Source organism: Gekko japonicus, unplaced genomic scaffold (genome assembly GCF_001447785.1).
Source record: "Gekko japonicus isolate JY-2015 unplaced genomic scaffold, Gekko_japonicus_V1.1 scaffold6, whole genome shotgun sequence".
Lineage (NCBI taxonomy): Eukaryota > Metazoa > Chordata > Lepidosauria > Squamata > Gekkonidae > Gekko > Gekko japonicus.
Window position 1 is genome coordinate 3,341,559 of NW_015166417.1, and position 22,457 is coordinate 3,364,015.

The 22,457-nt window shown below is 46.7% G+C and overlaps 1 protein-coding gene across 1 annotated transcript; it reads left to right on the forward strand.

The window, feature by feature from the left end:
- The first annotated feature begins 2,501 nt into the window (after positions 1 to 2,501).
- Positions 2,502 to 19,617, forward strand: STMN4 (stathmin 4). The gene is made up of 7 exons (XM_015411535.1): positions 2,502 to 2,555; positions 9,609 to 9,700; positions 10,834 to 10,929; positions 13,688 to 13,893; positions 18,089 to 18,280; positions 18,960 to 19,015; positions 19,593 to 19,617. Exons 2-7 carry the CDS (start codon positions 9,688 to 9,690, stop codon positions 19,615 to 19,617), a joined length of 588 nt encoding a protein of 195 aa, XP_015267021.1. The 5' UTR covers positions 2,502 to 2,555; positions 9,609 to 9,687.
- Positions 19,618 to 22,457: the final 2,840 nt, after the last annotated feature.

Here is a 22,457-nt window from a genome sequence, read left to right on the forward strand (position 1 = left end):
TAAGGTTGGTCTGGCATGACTTATTCTTGATAAACCCATGCTGGCTACTACCAATTAACTCATTCTGTTCAAGGTGCTCACAGACAGAGCGTTTAATAATCTGCTCTAGAATTTTCCCAGGTATTGATGTCAAGCTGACAGACCTGTAATTTCCCAGGTCTGTCTTTTTTCCCTTCCTGAAGATTGGGAAAACATTTGCTCTTTTCCCATCCTCCGGCACAACACCAGTACTCCCGGACATCTCAAAGATTAGAGCCAGAGGTTCTGTAATAACACCTGCAATTTCTTTTAGCACCCTGGGATGCAAGCCACCCGGCCCTGGAGATTTGAAAGTATTTAAGGCAGCTAGATGCTCTCTAACCATTTCCTTACTTACTCTGGACTGGCAGTTTCTCCTTCCTTCATATGCCCTGCATTCTTCAGTTTGCATACAGCTCACCTTACGGTTAAAGACTGACGCAAAGTGAGAGTTGAGTAATTCCACTTTGTCTTCATCCCTTGTTAAGGCTTGACCGTCTTCCTGTAGCAATGAGATAGTGCAAAGTCCAAAAAGCCAAGCTGGGGTCAGGAGGCAGAAACAAAGAGCCAAGTCCAAATCACTAACCAGAAACGTAGTCAGGAACAAAGAACACAGAGCCAAGTCCAACGGTCTAGGTGTAAGAGCTGAGCCAGAGTGGATGCTAGCAGATTGAAGCTGACTTGTTGCTTCCACGAAGAGCACTGCCCAGACTGTGGAGTTAAATGCTGCTACCAATTAGCCAGCTGCACGATCAGCCAGGCTCCTATTAGAACTCTGGGTTGGCTGAGCATCTCCCTTGTAGCCTGGCCTCTCTTCGCCTGGTTGCTAAGTTTTCCCGCAGTTGCTCCTTTAAACAAGTCACATATGGGGGTGAGTCAGGAGGACTTTCAGCTTGCAGTTCTTCCTTCTTATCTGGGCCAGGTGTGAAGACTGCTGTTACAGGCACTTGCCAGCTATCCTCCTCCTCTGCTGCTTCAGAGGGGCCAGCTGTGGTTTCTCCAGGCTCTGTCGGCTCATCCTCATCCATGCCCATGTCAGGTAACAGCATTCTGTGCGCTTCAGCATTTAGTCATGCCAGCCACATGACCACAGAGAAGTCTTCGGACAGCGCTGGCTCTTTGGCTTGGAAACAGAGATGAGCACTGCCCCCTAGAGTTGGATTTGACTGGCTTTCTAGCAAGGGAAACCTTTACTAAAGGTAAATTGATATTCATGAGTAAATGCCACCAAAAAAAGTTTACTAAAACATGGCAAGTGTTTTTTGGCATTTGCTTCCAAAAATATCTTATTGGTAAGCATCAACATTCATCAAACCTTTGTTTAATAGTAATAATAGCATTTTATGTAATGTGTGCCAAGCATGAAACATACTTCATATATTATCTCAATAAATCTTACAGAAGCTGCGTGAGATAGGCAGCTGCCAGTGTTACTACTCTAATATTATAGTCTTGGGAAGCCAACACAAGTCTATTGGTCTGGTTGGTTTTATTTTTTTCCTTGGGGTCTGGTTCTTCAGTTGAGTGTGAGAGGTTCCAGGTTCACTTTCCAGGCAAGACCACACCTGAGGAAAAGAGGGGCTACACCTTAGTTGGGGAGAGGCTGTGCTACAGTGGAAAAGGACTTGCTTGGCAGGCAGAAAGCCCCCCCCCCCCCAATTCTTGCATCTCCAGTTAAAAGGATCGGGTTAGGGGAGGGGAGTGGCTCAGTGGTGTAGGATCTGCAGGGCATGCAGGAGGTCCCAAATTCAGTCCCTGACATCTCCAGCTAAACAAGGATCAGATGGAAGATGGTAAGCAAGACTTCTGCCTGAGACCCAGGGAGAACCATGGCCAGTCTGAGTAGACTGTGCTGACCTTGACAGACCTATGGTTTGGTTTTGGTACAAGACAGCTTTATGTGTGCTCATATTGAGAGCTAGGGAAGCCTACACTCTGCCTGAAACCCTCAGGAGCTTCCAGCTGGATCCTGGCTATTGAAACAGAGCAAATAATAATAAAAAAAAGATGTCTAAATCCTGACATTCTGCCACCACCCCTGCAAAAAGTATTCTTCCTAGGACATTATTCCTGTGAAAATATTGTTTTCTGCCCAAGAACATAATTCCTTCATCCCCTTGGCTGATAACAGGTGCTAGTTTGCAGTGGGCAGAATGGGTTTTATTCGTCCCGGCTAGACCTCTGTGGGCCGTCTCGATTGCCTCTGGAGCATCCCTCCCTGTCCTCTGATGCCGGGATGCTTGCTGTGTTCCCTTCCGCATCTGAAGACTCATCCTTGAAAATAGCATCTTTTGTGTGACATCATCCCCTGCCCACCAGGCTAGCCAAGGAGTTACTCAGGCAATTCCTTCTACCCGAGAAGATGCTGCCCAATCAGCAGGCTTTTTGAGCACAGCCAATCAGCTGGCTCAGAAATGATGTCATGGTGAGAGCTTGGCAGCCTGGCTGATGCTAAGTGCATCTTTTAGCATCTCTCCCTGGAAGGAGGCGAGTGTGAGGTTGGGAGCGGCTGGACCACGAACTGGGCTTGCAAGGGGGTGAGTAGCAAGAGCCACAAGGTGAGGTGCTACCCCATAAGCAGCTGGGGCTGGGAAGGACCAGAGAAGTAGGGGAAACTTTCAAAAAGGAAATCATCCTGCTCTTTTTGCCTATTGTAGAAGTTGCCTCCTCTGGGAGCAGATGAAGTGCTAGACCCTCAAAAGCAGGAGGGGCACATTGGAGACGCTAAGTATGGGGAGGGGCACACCCCTGGAATCACTGATGTCTCTTTAGTTTTGGGGGCCAGCATGGAGTTTTCCCCCACCTTTTGATCTGTTCACATATCATTTTCTCAAAACACATGGTTATAAAGTTATTCCTGTTTCCTACATTATTTCCTGTCTTTTCTCCCATCCTCCTCACTTTTTATCAAAGATTATTCATCCGTCTATCCATTCATCCATCTATCAACTGAAGCCTGAACTGAAGCTTATTGTCTCATTCTCTTGCCTTCTTGTTCTCGCCATGTGCAGGTGATGAATTGGGTGCCCGTTCCTCATGGAGTCTTTTCTTTCTTTCACAAAGTCCTCTACCCCTACCCCCACAGCCCTTTTTCTGTTTTTTCTCTTACCAATTGGGTATTGGGGTGGGGTATGATTGCATTTCTCAATTTTCTGCCCAACAAAATCTCTGAGAAATTATAACCATAATTAATTATTCATTAACATTTGTATAATAACTCATCCTATATTGTTCAAAAGAATTATTTTGTTTCTTCCAATGCAATAAAAATTAATTTGGGGGGGCATCAAGGCTTTAGTTGTATGTAAGGGAAATGCTTGTGTGACATCATTATGGAAAGCAATATAGGTTAAAGTAGCCCATGCAATTCTAAAGTGTCAGAGTCCTATAAATTTTCATTAAGTATAGGCACTTGGGGGTTTTTTGGGGGGAGGGATGTCTAGCTCCCCTTTCCCCAAAGAGTTCGTGCTCTGACATTCTGCAAGCCTGCAATGAACTCACCACTGATACTACAGACATAATAACCAGGAAGAGATCGGAATCTGTGACATCTGCAGCAAGTGCAGGACAGGCACAGACAATATTAAATGTGCCCAAAAGAATTCACCTTTGTGAAAATCTCAGCTCTCACTTTTTACTCCCCCCCCCCTTAAAATAGCCTTTATGACCCTAGAGAGGTTTGAAACTAATGGGTGGGTAATCTCAGAAGCCAGAAGGGGTGTGGTCTCCTTGCCCTGCAGAACTCCTTAACCCTCCCTAGGATTAGCTGAGCAAGAAAAAACTATGTAAAAATCAAGGTGTGTGTGTAAATGTGGGCCCTTAGCTTTATTTGCATGCTTAGTTCTTTTGTTGCAGAATCTGGATTGCCTGAGTGCAGAATTTTACTGGGGAGGGGCAGGTGTCTTATTTTTATGGGGTGTGAAACTATTCCTGCTAAGGAGCTCCTTCTAATCAGATAATGCCAAAACCTGCAGTCCAATTAGTAGCAGTTCTCTGGAACTTGCTCCCTTAACAGAAAGTGCTTCCTTTGGTTCCCAGTGGCAACAGGCACACCCTGGGTTGGTTCTCACCCATTCTGCTTCTTAGGCTTCTCTCTGTTCCTGCCAGGTTCCTCTCTACTGCTCATTTGCACACATGAAAATCTGTTCAGCTTCAACCAACTTCACATTTTATGTGTGTGGTCCTTTTAACAGAAAGCTACTTCTCTATAAGGAAGCAGTGGCAAAAAGTGTATATCATTTTCACCAGCAGTTAATTGGGCTCAAAACTTAGAGCAATTCACTTCCGGAGGGGGGGGGGGGATTCTAGATTTAAATACCACTGTTCAGCCATGGCACATGGCAGCCAAGTAATTATCTGTCTGTTACATTTTTATCCTTCCCTTCCTCCTGTGAGCTCAGGGTGGCCTGTATGGTTTTCCCTTCCTCATTTTATACACATAACAACCCTGTGAGGTAGGTAAGACTGAGAGGAAGTGATGAGAGTGAGTCCAACACTCTAAACTCTCCATGGTCCTAGTTCAGCACTCTAACAAGTACACGTGACTGTGTCGATTGAAGTTGCCCTTGAGAGCATCTTTTCTTAAATTGTAAAGCAGCAATAAGATTGCAAGCATGGATGACTGCCCACATGTGTATTCCACTGCAGGACCCAAAGTAGCTTACAACATCATTCCGCCCTCCTCCATTTTATCTCCACAACATCAACCCTGTGAAGAGAGTGACTGGCCCAAGGTCACCCAGCAGGTTTCCATGGCAGAGGGGGGGATTTGATTCTGAGTCCCCCAGATCCTGATACGACACTCTAACCACTATGCCACACTAGGGCTGCCAACAGATCTAGAGGAGAAAAAAATGTCCTACATCCAATGTGGTGTAGTGGTTAAAGTGTTGTGCTAGATTCTGGGAAACCCAGGTTCAAATCCCCACTCATGCCATGGAAGCTTGCTGGGTGATCTAGGGCCAGTCACATACTTTTTGTCTAACCTACCTCACAGGGTTGTTGTGAGGATAAAAAATGGAGAAGGGGTGAATGATGTAAGCTGCTGTGCAGAAATGGGCATTTGAAGCTTTTACATGGCTTGGAGGTAAATAAGCTATAGTGGAACTCCTGGTGGAAGAACAGTCTTTCTCGCCTCATTGAATTATTTATTTTGTTGTTTCCACCAGAGATATCCAAAGGAAGGCAGCTGAGAGAAGGCCCAGAACCCTTTCCCTTTTGAGCCAGTAACCTTACCAATGGGGTGTGGGTGGGGTGGGGGATCAGACAGACTATACCAAACTGGGCCAGATGTGCTTGGAGAAGGGGTGTGTGTGATGGGATACAGTGGCTATCATAGGCACTTAAGGGGGGGGGTCTTTTTGCAAACCTGCCAATGGAGGCAATTTTTTTAAAGGGGGAGGATGATCTTTGCCTCTCCCTTGACTGCCATCTACGGGTGAAAAAGTGGCTTGCAGCCACCCCTCCCATCATCTTTGTGCTACATGTGGGAAGAAAAGATGGGGAGGGGGAATAGTTATCGCTGGAGAAGAAATCACAAGGCATAGTACAATGGCAAGGTACAGTTTTGTGCCTGCTTGTTTTATTACTGCATGCTGTTGTGTTTTTTGCTTTTAAATTGCTGATGCTGCTTGGAGCAATTAGTCTCAGGACAGCAGTATGCAAATAAGACAAATAAAGAAACACACACATCCACATGCATGCAAACCTCCACCAATGCTCACCGGAGCTTCCCCTTCGTAGCTGTCTGCACCGCAAGGTCTCCCTTCATGCTACCCCTCCCTCCCTCCGTTCCTCCTTTTTGCCTGTTTTCAGCTCGAATGAGCTCATCCTATGTTATACAGAGCTGTGGGTTCCTCCTCCCTCCCTATGATTAAGCGCCAGAGCATCCCTGGTGAAACCACCAGCCACAAAGCAGCATTCTCCCCCCCCCCCTCTTCTGCACTGGCTTGCTCCTCTTTCATTTACTGCTTGCATCACTCATTATTAGAAGTGGGTGGAGGGGAGCTTTTTGGAGAAGCCATCTGCAGAGATGGCTCAGCAGATGAGTGGGGAGGCAGCAGATCCCCCGATCCAAAATGGGGCTAAGCTTTTGAGCCTATGAAGTCCTAACAAAAGAAAGAGGGATGGTCCATCACCACTGAGTAACCATAAATAGCAAAAAAAACAACAACCCACAACCCCGCATGTCTAGAACCACAGGATAGCTTTTAAGTTTAGAAATTCAACATGAGGGTGAGGGGAGCAAAGCTTCCAGAGAATCAGGGCGAGTGAGAAGCAAGGAATTTGTGGCTTGCATAGATGTGGGGGATGAAGGGGTGAAGGAAGCTTCTTTATAACTCACAGAGGGAAGTGTGACCACAAAAAGATCTCAGAGCGTGCACGTTGATCACCATTCCTGAGAAAACCAGCTTCCACATTTTCAATGCCGAGGCACAGCCCAGGAACATATGAAATAAAAATAGTAGTGCTTTTGAGCACATGCAGAACATTTCACACATTTTCCACACAGCACACGCTACATTTGTCAACTGCTGGAAGTGGGCAGGGAGTTCTTGGTATCTCTGCAAGCACAGGCAACCTGCACACGTGCCTGGGATGTGAGGGAATGGCCAGGCAAGCACCCCCTTCCTCTTGCCCACCAGTCCTCCCTGAAAGCACCCCCAGCCCCGCACCCCCACATGGTGCGGAGAACACTCTTTAAGCTGGGGCGCTTTACTAATGCACTTATGAAAGAAAAGTACCTTAAGATCAACATGTGCTGTTGTACATTTCCCATCTGCTTTGTAGCTGTGGCCAATGCAAAACCTGACCTAAGCGTGTAAAAATGGATTGGCAAAATTTATCACTGCCTCCATTTCCTATCCACTGGGATGTTTCTGGGCAGCTGCAGCTTGCTCGGGCTTACGTAACCACCAGCGAGTGGGATGATCCTGGAAGTTTGACAGAAGCAGTGTCAGATGGGGAGGTAACCAATGCACGAGCAGCCGGATTGTCTCCAGGGCTCGGTGCCACAGCACCTGCTGCTATAGACGGATTTGAGCCAGCGAGGATGTAGGTTTGGAGGTCAGGCTCCACTCATTCACACGCCTGGTCCTTTCTTTGGTCCCTGTGGGAAGGGTTTCATAGCAGCCATCTAACCCAACCAGTGTTCCCTCTAAGATGAGTTAGTGTGAGCTAGCTCACAGGTTTTTAGCCTCTGGCTCACACATTTCTGTCTTAACTCAGGAAGGATGGCTCCAGAGCAGACTAATTTATCCACTAGCCAAATCGCTTGCTCACAGCTTTAATGCCAGTAGCTCACAAAGTAGAATTTTTGCTCACAAGACTCCACAGCTTAGAGGGAACATTGAACCCAACCCTTTTTTTTTGGGGGGGGGATGCCATAGCAGAGCATCAGCCTCATATACAGAAGGACCCAGGTTCAGTCTCTGGCATTACCCGCCAGAGCCTGGGTTCTTAACCCTGGGGCAGTTTGTTCTTAAGGGGGAGGGGCTTGCATGCAAAAAGGTCCCAGGTTCATTCCCCGGCATAACCAGCAGAGCCTGGATTCTTAACCTGGGACAATGAGTTCTTAAGGTAACGGGCTGTGACTCCGTGGCAGAGCTCTAACCTTGCATGCAGAAGGGCCCAGGTTTGATCTCCAGCATCAGTAATTTATTTATTGAAAATAATGTACTCCTCCCCCCACCCTTTATCCAACAGGATTCAAAGCAGCTAAAGCGGCAGCTGAAAGGGCCAGGCAGCAGGTGATGTGAAAGATCTCTGCTGCTCACAGAGCAGACAATACCAATCTTGATAGATGTATGGTCTGACACAGTCTGTGGCAGCTTCCGGTGTTCGTGTGTCTTGCTCAAGTGCTGTATACCAAATTTCAGTGTACAGAAGGGAGAATGTGGTATCGTGAACAGAGTGAGGGGTTTGGATATATATGTTCTTAAGGAATGTCCGCTTCTTCTAACTAAGGATATGTCCAGCAATTCTTTGTTACTTCATAACATTCTTTCATTTTCCCCTAGTAAATCTATGAATATGACAGATAAGTGCTAGATAGATGGTAGATAGATGATAAATACACGAAACCTCCAGGTTCAGAGGCCATGCTGGAAAATACGTGATGGGGACAGGTGCTGCCCTTGTGTTCTGCTTCTGAGTTTCATAGAGCTATCTTGGTGTCCACCATTTGAAAAGGATGCCTGGAGTAGATGGGTCTTTGCAGGGGTCGTTTCGTAGAAAAAGAGCTAGGGGAACTCATTAGCATAACTCATTAGCATATGCCACACCGCCTGACATCACCAGAAGTGTGTCATAAGGCCACACCCCCCGACATCACCGGAAGTGTGTCATAAGGCCACACACCCCGCCCCCAACGGTCCCAGCCGCAGCCACCGGCCTTGCAGCTCCACTGCCGAGCCCCATGAGGGGCCCAGCGGTGGACCTGCAAGGCCAGCAGGAGTGCAAGGAAGCCCTGGAAGGCCCTCCCTGGCCCCAGGCAGGCAGGGGTGGGGAGAGGCAGGGAGGAAGCAACTTACCCTCCCTCTTCTCCTGCCTCCTCCTGGCTGAATGAGGGCCAGAAGCGGGGCGGCCGGAAGCGGGGGGCAGGGCTTTGTCATGTGCCCCGCCCCCCGTACCTCACCCGGGGGGACTGCGATCCCCCGCGATCCCCCCTGAAATGACCTCTGGGTCTTTGGTCTGCTCTAGTAGGATTTGTGCTCCTGGGCTGTTCTGTCCAATGAAGGAACTGTTGGCCAAGTTTTTGCCTTATCTTGATAATCCTTGCTGTGTCCCCCATACCCCTAAGACATTTTGGTCCCACTGGTTTGGATTGTTTTGCAGACCCCTTGCCCCCAAATGCCCCCTGGTTTTTTTAGAACACAATGAATCACTTCTCTGCTTAACTGGGCAGTTGCATCCCATTGTGTATGGGGCTGAATAGTTTCTATTCTTTAGGCTTTGTTTTTCCTCCTTTACTGAGAGGCCCTTTTTTTTTTTTTTTGTTCACACTGGTGTCATTAGAGACTTGGTGCCTGTTAGGTCCACGTGCTGATTCTGGCCAACCAATGTGTACATACCACCACGGTTGGAGTGCCATTTACAACTCTTCAAAGTTTTGATTGTGGTTGAATAGAGCAAAGATGCCTGGCTTGGCTACAGGTGCTCGTATCCATATTTTTATATCACTAGAACAGTATAAGATTCCCAGGAATCAGCCCCAGAGCACGTGAGCAAATGATGAACAGTGCCTCAGAGCACATGGAAAGAATATGATGTGTCCCATTTCCTATTCAGATCTACTTTGGTACCTCTGAAATGAATGGCATGGCTTCCCAACAGATTAGGGGGAAAACCCATATATTAATTAGCCCTTATGTTAAGCCAGTTGGGGGATGTTCCACTTTACACATAGCGAGGGGGGAAATAGGATATAAATACTGTAAATAATTAAATAGAAAAGATGGATTGAACCAGAATGTAGTGGGTTAATTATGATCTTGCCGTGAATTGCTGGATTTGGAAGACCGCAGCACAGTCCAAGTACAAATCCTGACCTAGTCAAACATGCTTTTTCCATTTTGTTTCTTTGTTTCTAGAGTTTTCAAGGAGCTTATCTGCTGGACACGATCCTCACCCACCTACCCATTCTGCAGGAGGCCCAGAACATTACGCATCATGACACTAGCTGGTATGGAAACAGGATCAGATTACTAACTAGATAAACAAAGAGACACATACACTTCACCCTGTAACCCTGCTAGCTGCTACAGCCAAGAAACTGGCACACGGCTCATGTGTGAACCTGATCCCAAAACTAGGGATTCATGCCAATGGCTTTTGCTCCATTGTCAAGTAGAGAGAATAGCTTTCCATGCCTGGTCCTTATTTCTGCAAGAAAACGGGAATTGTTCGGGGGAAAGACAGGCTACTGTTTCCTCTTCCTTTCTCATGGCGGGTCCCAGTATTACTGTGATCTGGATAGAGAGAATAGCTTTCCATGCCTGGTCCTTATTTCTGCAAGAAAACGGGAATTGTTCGGGGGAAAGACAGGCTACTGTTTCCTCTTCCTTTCTCATGGCGGGTCCCAGTATTACTGTGATCTGGATATGGAAACCGGGACCTGTTTAGACAGGAGGATATGTCCAAATCCCTTCATTCCTCTGTATCTGTTGTAATTTGACCAAAGAATTCAATTTTCAAAAGTAAGGTCAAATTGAGGGCCTCTTACCCCTTGAGGGACACTCAAGATTCCGTATGAGCATCTCTTGCAAGATAAAGAGGGGAGCAAGAAGAATAGGATTACCAGTTCCAGGTTGGGAAATACCTGGAGATTTGGGGGACTGAATCTGGGGAGGGTGGGGTTTGGGGAAGGGAGAGACCTCATTGGGATATAATGCCATAGAGCCCACCCTCCAAAGCAGACGTTTTCTCCAGGAGAACTGATCTCTGTGGTCTGGAGATTGATTGTAATTCTGATATCCAGGCCCCACCTGGAGGTTGGCAACCCTAACAAAGGAAGTACCCACTAGCATTCCCCTATAAAGGAAGCACTTATTCCTTTGGTTGCTAAGCAACCATTGAGTGCTTCCATTTCTCTACCTACAGCACAAACCCATAATCTCCTGATTCACCCAAGAAATAGCAACACAGGGAAAATACGTACCCTGTAGAAGTACGAATCCTTTGGGGGGTTGTGCCTTAGTCTGGGAGGGTAAGCCCTTTGGTAGTGTAGGGTTTAAAGATGTGGGTTGCTGGCAAGGAGGATTTGGAGTCTTTTTTATTGATGGAGTTACAACTTTCCTTGGTGATGTCTTCTTACAGCATATAAAGAAAAAATGAAGGAGCTCCCCCTGGTGTCTCTCTTCTGCTCGTGCTTCCTCTCAGATCACTTAAACAAACCGTCTTACAAATATGAAGGTAGGTGGACAAGCATATGAGATGTTTGATGACTTGGGGCTGCTGCTGGTCCAATACAATTTGCTCAGCCTCTTTTCTCTGTGAATATTTCCACAAACCATCGGCTGATTTCCATCATGCCTGTTTGCAAGTTGCTGCAGTTCTGTTCCAGATGCCATGCAGACACACCCAGACCTTGCAAATTGAGAGCTCTAGAGCTGGTTTGCTCAGCAGAAGGGGGATGTTGCTTTAGGAATAAATCCCACATAAGGCTTGTTGCTTTAGGGGCAAAAAAATTGGATTCCTTTAGTGTTAATCAACTCCATTTTATGATAGCAAGGACGGATAGGCGATCTGCCTAAGGTAGGATGGAGAAGGATGCTAAGAGCACACTTTGCCCTCATGGAGGTAAGATGAAGAAGTGTGAAGAGAGGGAGATAGCTGTGAGGAAGTCCTTGACAATAGCATTCTGGGTAAACAGAGAGACAGCTGCAGAACAGGCAAGAGGAAGGACACAGAGGAAACTGACCTATCCGCCTTACTGGCTCTACTGCCCTCTCTGCAGTACCGGCATTACTCAGTACAAGAAGGCATTGTATAGTCCTTCACTTCCAATGCAGATAACATGGGAGATGCCTGTTGTCATCAAAGCTTGTGCTAATCCGTGGTCAAGGTACCATCTGGTGGTGACTAATGCAACTAGTCTTGTCTTCAACAGATTTCAGAATGAGGTCTAATTCATTCATTTGCTTCTAAATGAGGCACACACCTGTAGTGGGGGCCGGGGTCATTTCGTAGAAAAGGAGGTGCAGGAGATCATTAGCTTAACTCATTAGCATAACTTATTTGCATATGCCACACCCCCTGACATCACCGGAAGTGTGTCAGGAGGCAACGCCCACCGCTCAGGCTCCACTGGACTGTTTTGGATTGCTAGCTATGGGGGGGGGACGTGCAGATCTGTCCTCACAGAGGAGGGAGAGCTTGTACCTGAATAAAACTTGGTCTCAAAGGTGCCACTGGACTGTTTTGGACCAGGGGGACCTCTGCAACTTACCTGGCTGCTTCTTGCTCTGAGGGCTGCTGGGAGCAGGGGGTGGGGCTTGTTGCATGTGCCAGCCCCCTGGGCTCTTTACTGCCGGAGCTCCACTCCTGTACGCTCCTGCAGGAAATGACCCCTGAGTGGGGGTTAGTTCTAACAGCTGCTACAGGCATCTATGGCTGAATGACCCTCTTCCCTCTCTCTTTTCCCCCATGGTTCTGTCAAGAAGAAAGCCACCACTGCCTTGACACCCTCCTAACAGTGTCACTTCTTTGTTGAGCTAATAAAGGAGGAGGAAGATAAAAACGTTCTCGCCTTGCCTTTTTTCCCCCTGCAGGTGGGAGAAAGGGTGGGAGCAGGCTCTTGAAAAACCATGAAAAAGTATAACAGCTACATCAGGTGAAACCATAACATTCAGCAGCAGATGCGAAAGCAAGCAGTTTAAACACAGATAACAAAACCTGCTAGTTCAATGATGAGAGTACTCTAGAGAGAAACATTCATTGTCAGATAGCTGAAATGCATGTATTTATTTATTGTTTGGATTTTTATCCCGCCCTTCCCTGCACGCAGGGCTCAGGGCAGCTCACGATTAAAAATGCAGATAAAACAATAAAAACATTCTGCAGGTCAATAATTTAAGATACCAAGATGGCTCATAGGTATAGATGAGACAAATAAATAATAAATAAATAAAATGGCTCGTAGGTCTATAAATGCCCAAGATTTAAAAAGGGCAGTGGGCAACCCCCAACCCAATACTGGATAAGCTAAGTTGGGGGTGGGGGGGTGGAGTAGGCAAGGCCTGAATGATAAGATGCCCGTCACCTCAACCAAAGGCCTGGCAGAACATCTTCATCTTACAGGCCCTGCAGAATTGAAGCAGATCCCACAGGGCCCTGATCTCACTTGGGAGAGTGTTCCACCAGGCCAGAGTCAGAGCCGAAAAGACTCTGGCTGTGGTCAAGGCTAAATGGATGAACTTAGGGTCGGGGGACCTCCAGCAGCTGTTCAGATGAGCATAACACTCTTCAAGGGACATAGTGGGAGAGGCGGTCCTGTAGATATGTAGGTCCCAGACTGCTCAGGGCTTTGAAGTTTAATACCAAAACCTTGGATTTGGTATTCCACTGGAAGCCAATGCAGTTGGTGGAGCACTGGTTGGATATGCGCTCTAAGAGGTGCCCCTGTAAGGACATGTACCGCTGCATTTTGAACCAGATGGAGTTTCTGAGTCAACCTCAAGGGCAGCCCAGCATAGAACAGGAAAGCTGTCAATTAGAGGGATTAGAGGGAATTCCACGTGTCAGGAGCCACTACAGAAGTAAGCACAGTCCCTTTTGGCAATCTACCTTGCCTCACTAAAAGGGGCCATGTGCAACCAAGTCTGCTTTCACACATGTTGGATAATGCACTTTCAATGCACTTTGGCGACTGTTTGAAGGTGGATATTCCTGTTGCCAACAGTTGCTACAGTGCATTGAAAGTGCATTGTCCAACATGTGTGAAAGCAAGCCAAGCCTGTGAGGAAGAGCCTAATGTTCTGGCTGGTTTGCATGGGGTGAGATTGTCTTTAAGGTGCCCAGCTTTATTATAGTACCAAATGTCTGGAGGATGTTCAGCACTGAATCTGGTCCCTCTCTGAATTATTTCTGTGCAGACTGAGAGGGTCCTTCCATCACTTTTCAACTCTTTTCTAGAGTAGCTACATCTGAGCATCTCCTTTCCTCCCAGTAGACACTGTAGATCTCACCTGGTGTGTCATTTCTGACATGGAGGTCATCGAACTCAACAAGCGTACCTCGGGCCAGTCCTTTGAAGTCATCCTCAAGCCACCGTCCTTTGATGGAATCCCCGAATTCAATGCCTCCCTGCCCCGACGACGTGACCCTTCACTGGAGGAGATCCAGAAGAAGCTGGAGGCTGCTGAGGAGCGGCGTAAGGTGAGAACCAGATCAGCAGCACCTAGTGAGGGGAGGGTGTTTCAGGGTAAGGGTTTGGTCATGCAAAAAGGACAGGAAGGGGATCTGTCCCATTTTATTTAGAGCATTTTTATCCTACCCTTCCTCCAAGGGAATCAGGGCAATGCACGTTATTCTCTCCTGCTGCATTTTGTTTTTACAACAGCCCTGTGAAGTAGGCTTAGGCAGAGAGACAGTGACAGGGTCAACGTCCCCCTGTGATCTTCATGCAAAAGTGGAGATCTAAACCCAGATATTCCAGGTCTTGCTCCAGCCCACAAACCACTATACCGCACTGGTTCCCACACTGCCAGATCTGTTGCAGCCTTCACATATCAGGAAAAGGATGAATGAAATGCACCTTTGCGATGGCTCCAATGCTAGGCCTGTTTTATCTTTCCAGAGATTTCATCTGTGTTTGAGCCATGTTAATGTGCAAAGCATCAGGTCAGCATTGTCATCACGGCAATGGCTGTAATCTCTTGCAATCCGAAATGTACATTCAGCGTTACAGATTTTGTTCCAGACCATGCATTGCAAGGGTAGTATCCTCAGACTATGATTACATTGGCCGAAGCATAGCATACTGTACTGTAATATCTGAACTGTGACTTTGTGAAATGTGCAAACAGACGTTTAATGTCTGTTTTATTTCTCAGATCATGCATAGTGGTCAGCTAACTTTGGGGGTGGAGAGTCTTGGCCAGAGACTGTTCTGGTATGCATTCTCAAATTGTAAATGTGCTTGGGCAGTATTAAATATATATATCAGTGGGCAAAATGCTTCCAGGTTAGAGAACGAGGGAACCAGTGGAAGACAGCACATCATAGCTGTGCATATGGCTAAAAGATCACACATCCTGCAGAAATGTTTGCATAGATCACTAAAACATAGAATGCTGTAGTGTGATGCACGTTCTTAAGTGTGTGTTGCATCATTTCATTGATTGATTGATTTGTACCCTGCCCTCCCTGCCAGAGCAGGCTCAGGGAGACTTCTTGAGTGTCTTTTGCCCCCCGTATAGTTCATAATACATCACATCAGGATGCGGAGCCCAGAACCTATTTCTGCATATAGGTCACAATCCAGCAAAAGTGAAGCACTTAGCTCATGCCAGAATCAGTGGAAGCCAGAGCTGTGGATTGGACCCATAGGCTGCACTTGCTGGCTCCTTAAAGCCAGTGTGCTATAGCGGTTAGAGGGGTAGACCAGGACTCCCAGGTTCAAGCCTCCATCCTGCCACCAAGCTCACTGGGTAACCCTGGGCCAGTCACATTCTCCCAGCCTAACCTACCTCATAGGGTTGTTGTGAGAATATAATTAGGGAAGGGTGGATGATATTTGCTGGCCTTGGATGAAGGGCAGGATAGAAAGCACTAGAAAGATCTTGGCAGGTCTTTCTTTCGTAGTCTAGTCACTGCAATTTATTTCATTTTTTAAAAGTCTACCTGCTGATTAGTATAGGTTGTAAGACAAAGGAGAGATTGCCTCACTAGCACTGACTGCATAAGCATATGTATTCTTAGCAGATCTCCCAATAGGCTAGAATTTGTCACTGGGGGGGGGGGGGGTTTGCCAGGACCAGGAGAGAGAAAAATTGTTAAGTTGCTCGCTTAACACAGCAGTCGGAGAGTGATTCAGCAAGAACACAACTTTATTCTTTAACTCGAACACAACTCGAACACAGATCAACATCTGATAGCCAGAACAGCCTTTACATTGCAGCTGTCCTGCTTTTAAACATACCCGGCTAATGTAGCCACACCTTACTGTACATTAACAACCAATAAGATTGTCACAATAAAGTCCAATCACAGGCGTTCCCTCTCAGGGAACTGGATGGTGGTGATTGGTCGGCTCTTCCTGGGCTACCAGTAGGAAGCGAGGGATTAGGATCCTTGTCCAGGACGAAGCTCCACATGGTGTTTCAGTGACAGAGTTTACATACAGTTGAATACACCACAAAAATGTTATGTTAATAACATTTAAGATTGTTAAAAATTGGAGGCTTGTCAATAATTCCAATGCTTTGTGCTGATTGGCGAAAACGTTGGAAGGTGGGTGCAGCTTAACTTCTGATAGACCCATTATGTGGAATAGTTCCTGAGCATCTTCATGTTGCGCCTTCACAAGAAAAAGGGACAGAAACTTTATTTTAAATAAAAATGATTCCTGCAAATTCAATGGAGAGGCCTGGAGTATCTCTGAGAACTTGCACCCCTGACACACACACCCCTCCTAGTGTTGCCAACAACCTGGAGAAAAAAATGTCCTGCCCCTTTAATAGAAGCTTAATGGAATGTTATTTGTCTCTCTGCCCGGAAGAGCCTCAGCTGCCCATTTCCACACATTAAGCCTCTGTTAAAGGGGCAGGAGTTTTTACTTCTCCCTAGGTTGTTGGCAGTGCGACACCCTCCCCCCCTTTCTGGCTAGGTGGCTCTTAGGACTGGTACAGTGACAACAGCATCCGCTTAAGAAAACCTGGCAGGATGCTTCTGTTAAAGGATCCTGTCCCAGTATTGCACATTAAACATAACAACATCCTTTGTCGGCAGCGGGGGGAGGGCTGATTAGGAAAAACTTTAAGGCAGTCCAAATACAATACCGCTTGAAAAGCATTTTCAAGTGAAACGAGGCACCAAGTGCTGATCTAGGGAAATTCCCATAACAAGCCAGTTTGTGTGGTTTGCCAGCATGTGAATTATTGATCAGCCATTAGGTGGAATCTCTCGTTCATTGCTGTCCCTACCTGACCTTGATGGGCATGAATGGGCCTTACCAACCACAATGGCAGGATGTGAAAGATGAATGAATTCCTGTCTTCAGCTCAGTTTTCCTTCATCCCAGGGTAACCTGATCCGCTGTTAACCCTCCACTGTGCAGAAGGCTATAGGTTTTCACTTGGAAACAGATTTTAAAATACTCTGGTCAGCACTGTGAATTGAAAAATTGCACTAATCCCACTTGCTGTGTTTAAAATTGTACGTGGATGTTAGGGTTAACAGTTCTGGATTCCTGGAGATTTGGGGGTAGAACCTGGGAAGGGAATTCAGCAGGATATATTGCCATATCCACCCTCCAAAGCAGCCATTCTCTCCAGGGAAACAGATCTTTGTCATATGGAGATCAGTTCTAATTAGGGTTGCCAAATATGTTTTGGCCGGGAGCGGGGGGCTCCCGGCCAGTGTCTGGAACGTGCGCGCGCGCGTCACCCGGAAGTGACGTCGCACGCTGGGGGCGGGGCCACGCCATTTGAGGGGAAAACTCTTTGTTTTCCCCTCAAATGGCGTGGCCCCGCCCCCAGCGTGCGACGTCACTTCCGGGTGACGCGCATGCGGGGGTGGGGTTTCCCCGGGCCCCGATTCCGCGGGAGCGGAAAGCGGGGCTCGAAAGCGGGGGGGGGGAATCCGCCCTCCGGGGGCATTTGGCAGCCCTAGTTCTAATTCCAGATCTCTAGGCCTCATCTGGAGGTTGGCAACCCTAATTTTAAAGTACTTTACATGGGAATCCTCCTCCATTTCCTTTAAAATACACTACCACTATTTATAAATGAGGCTATTTATGATATGTATGTTTCAGTTGTTGGACTTTGGTGTTTTATCAATAAAAGAAAAATTAAAAAAATAAATAAAAATAAACGAGGCTATTAAAGGTTACTGCAATGCTGCTAGTTAGTGCAGAAGAGAACAAGGAACTGGCAATCACATATAAAGCTCTTCATGGCCTTGGACCCTCATATCTGCAGGACCATCTATCCTCCTATGGTCCACCACAACAACAAGACTTCTGAAAGTGCCACCCTGCAAATGGTCAAGCCACCTGTACAAGTGCCTTCTCTGTAGTGGCCCCCCACCTTGTGGCATGGCAGGCCTGAGGAGGTCAGGAAGCCTCTCACACTTCTCCCATGTGGCTATTTTGGCACAAGAGTACCTCATCCTGCTGTGCTGTGGCACGGGGTTTTTAAATCGCCCATTTTAGGCTTCAAAATGGTAGTGGCATGGGTGTGGTGGATGGGAGGTAGAGACTGAGATGATTGTACGCAGGGCATGAATTCATTGGACTGGATTTCCCCCCCGCCCAGTAAAGTTGAGACTGCAGAGGCTGACCTCTAAATAGTTTCTTTCATTGCTAGCAACTAATAGTTCCCCCCCCCCCCACATTGTTTGGTGGGTTTAGTACCAGGAAGCGGAACTCCTAAAGCACCTGGCGGGAAAGCGGGAGCATGAGCGGGAAGTCATCCAGAAAGCCATTGAAGAGAACAACAATTTCATCAAGATGGCCAAGGAGAGGCTGATCCAGAAAATGGAATCCAACAAGGAGAACCGAGAGGCCCATTTAGCTGCTATGTTGGAACGCCTGCAGGAGAAGGTGAGTAAGCTGCCTGCTATAGTGAAGAGGGGGGCAAGCTGTTTGTACTGAACTACAAGGGGAGAATGTTTCAGTAGGCCACAATGGGTGGAAGCCAAAAGGGATCCCTTTTCAGTGATAAGTGTTTTCATCTGAATATGTAATAACCTCTTTTCAGTGGTAAGTGTTTTCATCTGAATATGTAATAGCCTCCTAAAGCTCAACCAAGATCAGTAGTCAGTTTTGTGGGATCATGACTGGGAGCCATGATGACAGTTAAAACAGGGTTGAGACTAGGGCTGCCAACTCCCCCGGTAGGGCGGAAATCCCCCGCCCCGGAGGCCCAGTTCCCCGACACTGGGGAATCGGGACCCGGGGGGAACCCCGCCCCGGCGTGCGCGTCACTGGAAGTGACCTCGCACACTGGGGGCGGGGCCACGCCATTTGAGGGGAAAACTCTTTGTTTTCCCCTCAAATGGCGTGGCCCCGCCCAGCGTGTGACGTCACTTCCGGTGATGCTCTAGCGGCGCGCGCGCGCAAAGCGCGCACGCACACACATTCCCGGACGGCTCCCGGAGCGGATGGATGCTCCCCCGCCGGTAGGTATTTTTAATTTGGCAACCCTAGTTGAGACTGGTTTAAACGTGCAGTGAGGACACGTCCTTAAGGAGGTCCCATCTTTTTCTATCTCCCTTCACAGGACAAACATGCTGAGGAGGTTCGGAAGAACAAGGAACTAAAGGAAGAGGCCTCAAGGTAAAGAGGCCCCTGGGACCAGAGACAGTTTGGACTGACAGCTCCAAGGAAGGATGGCGGCAGGTGGCAGTCATGGCGGTGGCTGCCTCAGCACAAAGCGTTGACTGACGAGTTGGGATTGTCCTCTGCTTTCGTTGTTTGTGAATGTAAAGAAACTGATTGGTGAAGCCATCTTGTGTGTTTCAGGGAGGGAGGGGGACATTAGGGGAAGCGAAAGCTGGAAGAAGCGTGAGCATTTGGGGGAGGGGTAATGGGTGGGAGTGGATGACTAGAAACGCCCAAAATGGCGGCAAGTCCTTAACCCAAGTTCTGTCATTTCCCCCCGCACTGGTAGTGTCCGATAAGGAACCCAAATTAACTTAGGGGTGGTGGGAACGTGTCGAAGCAGGGGAGGGAGTGCACAGGTATGTAAACTAAATTTGGTGACGAGCCAGGAGCAAAAGGTGGACAGAAAGTCACCTCTGGGGGTGAGTGTTGTCTTGTATGTTGTTGCCATTAATGTCGGTCACCAATGTGAAGAAAACGTCCTCATTTATGTGTCTCCTTCATAATTGTTTCTCTCATCTCTAACTCCCAGGTACTGTGAGCCTGGTGTTGCTTAACCTGAGGTGGCTGGTTGTGGTGTTTTTTGAGCCCACAGATCCTTTTGTTTCAAATAGAATAATAAATAGCTTTTGCCAGAGATTCAGTATTGTCAGATACAAACCAAATCCTGCCCTCCTACTCTTGAAATCGAAGCCAGTATGGTGAACTCCCTAAATACTGTAGATATAGCACGATTTTGTTTAGCTACAGTCAAATCCAAAAACCCTTGATATGTACAATTCAATGCAAAATTCCTTGTGGCAATCAATAGAGCTGGTACAGAAGAGTTACCACCCAGCCATGTCACCTTGTGATAAAACAGAAATACAAAAATGAATTCTAAACATGGAAAAATCTCAGTTTATAGACACCCCTGACTTCAGGTTAGAAAGCCACCAATGCTAAATTCAGAACTGCTAAGGATTTGGGTGGGAGTTTTCCTAAGGAAGCCTGCAGAATTCCAATGTCTTTGCATAAATGCAGGTGGATGTTCTTTCCCCTGTTTAGAATTCTCCTTCTCACAACATTCCCCTCTATGACTGAGAGCTTTTAGAAGGGGGGGGGGACGACCTATGTGTAAAATAGTAGGTTTGGCAAGATAAAATTTAACATATTTACTTAAGGCATTTGTCCTGCCAAACTAGATGTTGCATGTGAGCCTATGTTAATTTAACTGTGAGTGGGTTGATGGCCATTGGTCATTAATGCTGACAGGTCAGCCATGGCTAACACAACTGATAAGAACTATTGTGGGCCACTGGAGTTCGTGGCTGAATTCCTGCTTTGAGGGTCATGCTACAGGGTACCCTTGGAGTCTTCGTCTGTGGGGTGTATGTGTGTGCACTGTCAGTCAAGATCTTCCGGGAGTATATGCCTATATCAAACATATATTTTATCAAAGCTGTGCATGATATGAAAATGACATCCTCCATGCTATCTCAAAGGGTCCTGGGATGTACGCCTCTGTTCATGGGGTGTGGCTCCTTTGGATGGCAAAATGTCTTGGGTATGTTCTAGTTCAGCCTTGAGACAGATGAAGTAACAGCCAGAAATGCCTCTGAGTGTGTGCAGTGTGCCTCTTCCTCCCTGAAAACACAACCTGGAGGTATGTTAAGGATGACAATAAGGATTTCAAATGACAAAATAATTAAGATTGAACTACCTGTTTGGAGTTCTACAAAAATAGGGGATGGATGGGTTGTTAGTAATAGGTAAAATGGGTAATGCAAACTTAACTCTTTTCAGCCAGAATTACACATTTCGAAAGGCAAACATGGATTTTTCATGGCAATATCTGCATACATGGCAAGCCAGCCACATTTCTGATTGTTCATGGAAAACATGTGTTTGCTACTATTTTTAACACTGAAATTGCATTTAGATGTTAAAATTCCAGCATGTGAAGAGGCCTGCAGCTTGGATTAATTAAATGACAGGATAACTAGGGGGGATTGCTCCAGTCAAGACATTGCAAGAAGAAATCACAAGTAAAAAATCAGCAAAGCAAAGAGGAAGCTGTGGGGGCTGTCTGGCTAGCCTTCCTAGAGTGGGTGACAAGAAAGCACAGCTTCAGGTGGGTAGCCATGCTGGTCTGAAGCAGCAGAACAAAGTTTGAGTCCAGTGTTACCTTTAAGACAAACAAAGTTTTATTCAAGGTATAAGCTCTCGATTGTTTGGTTTTTTTTTTAAAAAGGTATAAGCTCTCGTGTACTTGCACACTTCTTCAGATATAATGAAATGGAAGTTACCAGTCCATACATATAGGTAGAGAAAAGGTGAGCAATAAATTAGAATACAGCATAATGAAGATATTTAACAGGTTCAAGGACCAAACAGGAATAACAAGCTTAGTTTATATGGTTACCATTTGTTTGGATTTAATTGGGGGGGAACATAGTGAAGGAAATAAATATGTCAGAATTGGAGATTATGGGCAAATATATCCTTAAGAGTAATTAGCTGAGATCCTGCCATTGCGTTCCATCTGTCTCCTCTCCAGCATGGAGGTGACATTACAGCATCTTCTTCTTTGAAGAGAGGCGATTGGCTGTGTAGAGTTATCTCCTCTGTCCCCAGACCAGAGAAATACATTCCAATCTACCATTCCAACTTACATTACATTGTACTATTCATTATGTTATATTACAATCTACTCTTCTAATCTATTATTCCAAATAAGAAATAAAATAAAGAGGACATATGGCCCTTCTGGGGGATTGCTGAGAATCTACAGTGAGGGGCTTTTCAGGTACTGGGAAGGGAGAGGAGCCATTTCCAGCTTCCGGCTGTAGAGTTCTGTCATGCTCCGTATTGATTGGGAATCTCACTGGGACCTTTGCCTCCCCGACTTCCTTAGGAGGCATCGAAGCCATCGATTAGGGGAAGGAGTAGCAGAGCACAACAGCATCTCCAGGGATTGTTGTGATGAGGGTCATTCATCACAAACTGACTGCTTCTTGACATGAAAATGCTGAGGGGTTGTGGTAAACAAGAGGAAGGGGGAAGGGAAGGGAAGGAACCTTTGTAGCTGTTCTGGTTGTGGCAACAAGCTGTCTTTTTTCCCCTTTGTACCTGATGGATGTAAATAAAACTGCCAGCATTCTTTTTCTTTCTGACAGTTTGGTTGCTTGGTTATGTTTTGTGGCATGGTATAGCCCGATCTCATCAAATCTTGAACAGGGTTGGTCAAGGGTCATTTCATAGAAAAAGAGGTGCAGGAGCTCATTAGCATAACTCATTAGCATAACTTATTTGCATACACCACACCCCGACATCACCGGAAGTGTGTCAGAAGGCAACACCCACCGCTCAGGCTCCACTGGACTGTTTTGGATTGCTAGCTATGGGTGGGGGGGAA

What these genes read in the sequence shown, in the direction of transcription:
- STMN4 (XM_015411535.1), top strand. An exon ending in CTGCTGAGGAGCGGCGTAAG is followed by an intron (nt 13,894 to 18,088) that starts GTGAGAACCAGA and finishes TGGTGGGTTTAG; the next exon opens with TACCAGGAAGCGGAACTCCT. An exon ending in CTAAAGGAAGAGGCCTCAAG is followed by an intron (nt 19,016 to 19,592) that starts GTAAAGAGGCCC and finishes TCTAACTCCCAG; the next exon opens with GTACTGTGAGCCTGGTGTTG.